This window comes from Anoplophora glabripennis, unplaced genomic scaffold (genome assembly GCF_000390285.2).
Source record: "Anoplophora glabripennis isolate ALB-LARVAE unplaced genomic scaffold, Agla_2.0 scaffold1339, whole genome shotgun sequence".
Lineage (NCBI taxonomy): Eukaryota > Metazoa > Arthropoda > Insecta > Coleoptera > Cerambycidae > Anoplophora > Anoplophora glabripennis.
This window is the reverse complement of record NW_019417420.1, coordinates 28,823-34,822: the sequence shown is the minus strand read 5'-3', so window position 1 is coordinate 34,822 and position 6,000 is coordinate 28,823. Positions and strand designations below refer to the sequence as shown.

The following is a 6,000-nucleotide window of genomic DNA, read 5'->3' as shown; positions in this document are numbered from 1 at the left end:
AATGATGAGATGTTTTCATGCTTAGCGGGAATAATTTAAAATTATTTTGAAAATGCTTGTTTTACATTTCTCTCTCTGATGAAATATGATTTACAATATTTTTCAAAATGGATGATTAAAATAATCCATTTTTCCCTTCTTAAAACAGAAATAAATTAATATAACAAGTCAAGTAACAAACCTGAACTAATTTGTTGGTTGATAACTTAAATTGCTTATAATTGCTTGCAGACTATACTACTTTGTGTATTAACTGATGCCTAACTGGACGTTTCAAGATGTGGTTTCAAAAACACATTTGTTATATTTGAATACTTCATCATCTGATTTATGTATCGGCAGATACACAGGACGTTTATTGTCAGTGCAATGTTGCTACTTTTATGCTGTGGGAATGTTATGTATTAATTGATGTTTTTTCATATTGTGCTTATACTTGGTTTCAAATTTACATATATCACATTTGTACATTTGTATTTCCGAAGGGTCTTTGTGGGTTAATTGATGATTTTTTAGACATTTCATAGATGTGGTTTCATATGTACAAGCATCACATTTGTACACTTGAATTTCTGAGGAATATTCGTGTGTCAGCTGATGTGATTTAAGATGCCTCTCGTATTTAGTTTCAAAACTACATGTATCACATTTGTACATTTGAATTTCTGAAGGATTGTGCAATAACTTATGCCTTTTTAGATGGTTCTTATATTTAGTTCCATAATCACACATATCACACTTGTACATTTGGATTTCTGACGGGTGTTTGTGCATTAACTGATGTGTTTTTAGATTATTCTTATATTCAGTTTCATAACTACACCTATCGCACTTGTACGTTTGAATGTCTGAAGGGGTCTTGTGCAACAACTGATGCCTTTTTAGATGATTCTTATATTTAGTTTCATAATCACACACATCACATTTATACATTTGGATTTCGGACGAGTCTTTATGCAATAATTGATGGTCTTTTAGACGGCTCTTATATTTAGTTTCATAAAAACAAGTATCACATTTGTACAGTTGAATTTCTGAGGAATTCTTATGTCTTAATTGATGCTTTTTGATATTCTGTTTATATTTAGTTTCATATTTACACTTATCACACTTCCACATTTGTATTTCGGAAGGGTCTTTGTGTGATAACTGATGCCGTTTTAGATCTGTCTTGTATTTAGTTTCATAACCACAAGCATCACACTTGTACATTTGGATTTCTAAAGGGTTTTTGTGCCTCAACTGATGTACGTTTAGACGTCCCTTAACTGTACTTTCATAATCACACATTTTGCATCTGTACATTCGGTCTTCGTTTATTAACTGGCACATGAAACTTTTCTTATAATATATGAATTCCTGACCAGCTTTTACACTACTGTTGAACTCAGTTTTGTATTCGCTATTATATGATGGTATGTCTAAAGCAGTTTTACGTTTGTTTATTTGAATTTCTGCTGTCTCAGACATATGTATATACTCATTCTTTATTTGTCCCACATCTTCCTCTTTGCGCCTCACTTTAGTTGCAATTATTCCATTGCCACTGGAAAAAAAAATAAATTATTGACAATGGAACAAATATTATAAATTCAAAGGCTTTATTTATATTATCAGTAATTATTACTAATCACTAAAATAATTTTATAAAATCCATCCATGATCATTTTGGTGAAAGGTTTATTTATTTTAAAATGTTTCATTTAACATTTCAAAAAAATTAAACAGTTTTTTATCAAATATCTCCTGAAGGTTTTGAACATCGGGAACGAAGCAATTTTCATTACAAAAAAAAGAGGTTATCGACGTAATCATATGATATAACGAAATTCTCCTGATTAATTTGATTGTTTTCGATATACAGAAGATTTTTTTTAATTTAGTTCATTTCTGTTGGTCTTTATATCTATGTTGCCGAGATAAAAAAATGCTCCAACATTTCTTAAACCATTTTTTCAATAGAATAAAGTGGCAATCATAGTTTATCCTTAACGTCATATTTTCAACAAAATGCTAATGAAGTTTGTTATTTCTAATGCAACAATGTATTTTTACGTCATCGATTTTGACATGTTTTCTGTACCTTTTCACATATATGTATAATATAGTCAAAAAATAATTGTATGTATTTAAATTTTCATAATAAATGTCAAAATTTGCCGCTTTTATAAAATTATCAAATTTACTTCGAGACAATCCAAAACTTCTTCCAATTTTCCCACTAAAGCCATGTTCATTGTGGACATTCAAGCACTTGTAGGTTTTGAACATTTTGTATGTGTATTAGGCAGCTTTTAATATTATAAATATACTATTAAAAATAATAGGCGTAGTAAACTTTCTCACCTTCTCCAGTCGTTTTCTTCACTTTTTATGTCAATTTCAACAGTTTCTATCTGCATTTCTTCTGTCTCTAGTTCGATTTTAACCAAACCTTCCATCCTCTCTTCATCTCCTAATTCTATTACATCATTTTCGCTTTTAATAAACATATCGTTATGCCCGAAATCTGTGATTTTGTTGTCACCCATGTCATCAATTTTAGTTTTAACTTCCAAACAGGTCTTTATGAAGGTATCGTGAATATTAAGTGAAACAAAACATTGCCTACAAATAATGGGATCCTTGGTAGCAGCAAAATTCTACAACACAAAAGTTTGTTATGATTTTGGTATAAATGTTTAAGCTTTAGAATGTGCATTTACCACTTCTGCAATGTATCTATGAATCATCTCCAAGTCTACTTCACGAAATGGCACAAATTCTTCGTTAACCAGCTGCAAACATAATCGACATATTTTCTGATCATTTTCCAATTTAACCAGTGGTTTATTCCCGTGTTCTTTTAGATAAACTTCTCTTAAGTCCACGATGGGCACCTTGGGATTAATATAAGAGGCAATCTTGTTCTCAACGTAGAGACAAGTGGATTTAAAGTCAAATGCCGAGTACAGCTTACTAGAACAGGTATTACACATGACGTGTTTATAGTTGTTGTCCAAGTCCTGAAATATTTTTAATTGAAATAAGACGATTTAACTTGCACTACTAATTTAATAATATATTCTAATATATGAAGTGATGCTTTCAATTCACTTTGATGATCTTTCTTAGCTTAGAATATTACAAATATATGTATTTTAAATGAACTTACCAGATTCTGTGAAACAGTCTTTAAAATTTCTTTTGTAGATTCGTCTATCACTGTAAATTTTTCAACGCACACAGTATTACCGCAAAATTTGCAAAATAATCTTTTAGAACCATCCATTTGTATATCTTTTCCTCTTTGATTATTCAAAACATAACAAGATTCTCATAACCTATATTTATTTTCATTTGCATGTCCGAGATTTCCTATCTATGTCTGTCATAGATAAGAGATTAAGGCTGTGTTCATCTGTGAACATGGAATGTTAACTGATATAGGCAGATATAGGATATAGGCCGAAACGAACTCAAATTTTAATATGTCAACGATAGATGGCAGTGTATAAAGATAAAAGATCTACCAATATAGGAAATAATTTTACTTGCAGACATTCAAAGGTAATGAGAGAATACAAAATATAAATTTAACGCCGTAATCGGATGTTACAACAAAGACAGAAAATCGAAAATATACTCACTCATATTCAATTATAAAACATAGTGAAGACATTAACATTAAAAATACTAAATTGTAATAACCCAACATTCGAAAACAATTATTATCGTCATACATTTGTTCTTATTAACAAATAAATAATACTTGTTAATATTTAAAATGTAATTTAAAATAGAAATACTCATTCATGTGTCTAGGTAAAAAGGTCTGTAAAAATGCAGTAAAAGCTAGGTTAGTGACCGACGTAACTGACGTCTGATAACAGGAGCGGTCCGAAACGGGGTTTAAATATTTGATTTTAAAAAATTTTTAATGGCGTACTCGTATTCTACTCCTTTTCTCCCTATCTTTCCTTAAAATTAATGACATTATGACTGAATCACCCTGTATAGCTGAAAGTAACACATTCAGGGTGCTCCTTAATGGTATAAGAATATTTAAGAGTATAAACTATGATCCATAAATGTTTCGTTGCAAAAATACGGGGTGTTAAAATTTTAGGAAAAGAAGGAAATTAATTAATATTTTCAAAACCGCAGATACTTACATCAAAATGTCAGAAATGCAAGTGACACATTCCAGGCCAATTAGGTTTATTGCAAAATTGTATTCAATAATTACATTAATTACAGACAATAAAACGGGTTTTATTTTTTTATTCAAAAACGACACTGTTGGAACTAAAAACTATGTATTAAAAAACATGCGTCTTTATTAACTATCACTACGTACTAAATATCACTGAAATATCTCAAGGGATTTCGAAAATATTAATTAATTTCATTCTTTTTCCTAAAATTTTAACATCCCGTGTTTTCGCAACGGAACCTAGTTTGCAAAGCAAACTATCATTAATTTTCCGTGCAGAATCACACCCTTAAATATTCGCATATCAGTAAGTAACACCCTGTATATTTATTTCATTGATTTCTGCTTTTTTTTTAATTTGCTACAAGCTAAAGGTTTTAAAAGATTTATTTATATTATTAACGAAGGTAAATAAATAGAACTTAATTAAATAAATAAAAAACAAACAAATTTGTCATGTTCCTGACAAAGTGAAATGTTAAAAATCACTGGATTTATACAGACATTAATAAAGATTTGAAATTTTTAACTTCTGCAAACTTTTCTGTATATGTATGCCGATAAATTATGAATTTACTTATTAAATATCATCATAAATTTTGTACTTGGAAACAGTAAAGACATTTTCCAGTGTATGTTATAATTCTGATTCAATCATATACTGGAAGTACATAATTGTTCTTTACATAATTACAAGATTTTCTTAATTTTAGAATTTTTTTGCAGTTATTTTAGTTTAAGTTGTAACAAGATGTAAAAAAAATTCTGATATCTTTTAACAAATGTTGAAATATCGATTTTAAATTTTGAGAAAAAAAAGGCAATATTTTATACGGGGCGCCAAATATGTATACTGTATAACTTATCAGAGATATACTTACCTAACAGTAGGCAAAAGTTCCTCAAAAATAATTTGCATTTTTCTGAAAATTATCACACCTTGCGGAAACTCATGTCTATCACCACTTCCAAGATATTTCCGTTTAAGTCATCAAGTCATCATCTATTTTGGCATGTTATAATTTTGACCAGAGTAACAGTATTCATAAAATCTTACCTTATGGATCGAGAACAATATGTTAACTATAATGGATGCCGAATTAAAAAATATTAAACATGAGGTGCTCAAGGATCCGTTTTAGGCCCTCTACTTTTCTTAATATACAAAAATGATTTACCTACTTGTGATGTCATTTTATTTGCTGATGTCACCACCACAGTTAACTGAAGCGACTTAACATTCAATCTTTTTTCCAAAACAGTTGCCAACAAAAGAAATTTTGAGAATTGGTTTAATACAAATGCTGTTAGAGCTTTGCTGTTAGCGTACCATGCATATTTTCACTCGAACATGTCTTATGCCATATTAAACTGGGTCCATTCAACCCATATGGCAAGAGTGTTTGCAATGCAGAGAAAGTGTATTCCAGTTAATACAAGTCTAAATTAGTTGAACTGAACATTTTAACACTTTGTGTAAGCATTTTATTATGTCTTTAAACACCAATAAATAATAATAATAATAATTTTAGATAAGTAGGTTAAGAACTACAACAAATTGAATAAAATAAAATCTGTCGGTTTATGTGAAGTAACCGTTGTAGTTTATGAATTAATTATGTATTAATAAACCTCACATTTTTTGTATTGCTGAACGTTTGTAACTAAATGAACACACATTTCCAAATCATTAGACAGGAGAAATGATATGGTTTGACCACTATGTTCCTCCACATGAATCCTCTTGATTTCTGTTCATTCATTTTTAACACGGGTATCATTTTGTATACATTTTATTCACTACA

The 6,000-nt window shown here is 29.5% G+C and overlaps 2 protein-coding genes across 2 annotated transcripts; both read right to left on the bottom strand.

Annotated features, from left to right (window-relative positions):
* Nucleotides 1-2,595, bottom strand: LOC108915349 (zinc finger protein 90-like). The gene is made up of 2 exons (XM_018721363.1): nucleotides 2,347-2,595; nucleotides 1-1,546 (listed from the first exon to the last, which is right to left on the bottom strand). The coding sequence occupies exons 1-2, from the start codon at nucleotides 2,529-2,531 to the stop codon at nucleotides 382-384; spliced, it is 1,350 nt and encodes a 449-aa protein (XP_018576879.1). The 5' UTR covers nucleotides 2,532-2,595; the 3' UTR covers nucleotides 1-381.
* An 86-nt stretch (nucleotides 2,596-2,681) lies between these two features.
* Nucleotides 2,682-3,272, bottom strand: LOC111692328. The gene is made up of 2 exons (XM_023456267.1): nucleotides 3,155-3,272; nucleotides 2,682-3,005 (listed from the first exon to the last, which is right to left on the bottom strand). The coding sequence occupies exons 1-2, from the start codon at nucleotides 3,269-3,271 to the stop codon at nucleotides 2,682-2,684; spliced, it is 441 nt and encodes a 146-aa protein (XP_023312035.1). The 5' UTR covers nucleotide 3,272.
* Between the last annotated feature and the right edge of the window lie 2,728 nt (nucleotides 3,273-6,000).

What these genes read in the sequence shown, in the direction of transcription:
- LOC108915349 (XM_018721363.1), bottom strand. Translation starts at nt 2,531, where the DNA reads ATGGGTGACAACAAAATCACAGATTTCGGGCATAACGATATGTTTATT. An exon ending in GAAGAAAACGACTGGAGAAG is followed by an intron (nt 1,547 to 2,346) that starts GTGAGAAAGTTT and finishes TTTTTTTTCCAG; the next exon opens with TGGCAATGGAATAATTGCAA.
- LOC111692328 (XM_023456267.1), bottom strand. Translation starts at nt 3,271, where the DNA reads ATGGATGGTTCTAAAAGATTATTTTGCAAATTTTGCGGTAATACTGTG. An exon ending in AGACTGTTTCACAGAATCTG is followed by an intron (nt 3,006 to 3,154) that starts GTAAGTTCATTT and finishes AAAATATTTCAG; the next exon opens with GACTTGGACAACAACTATAA.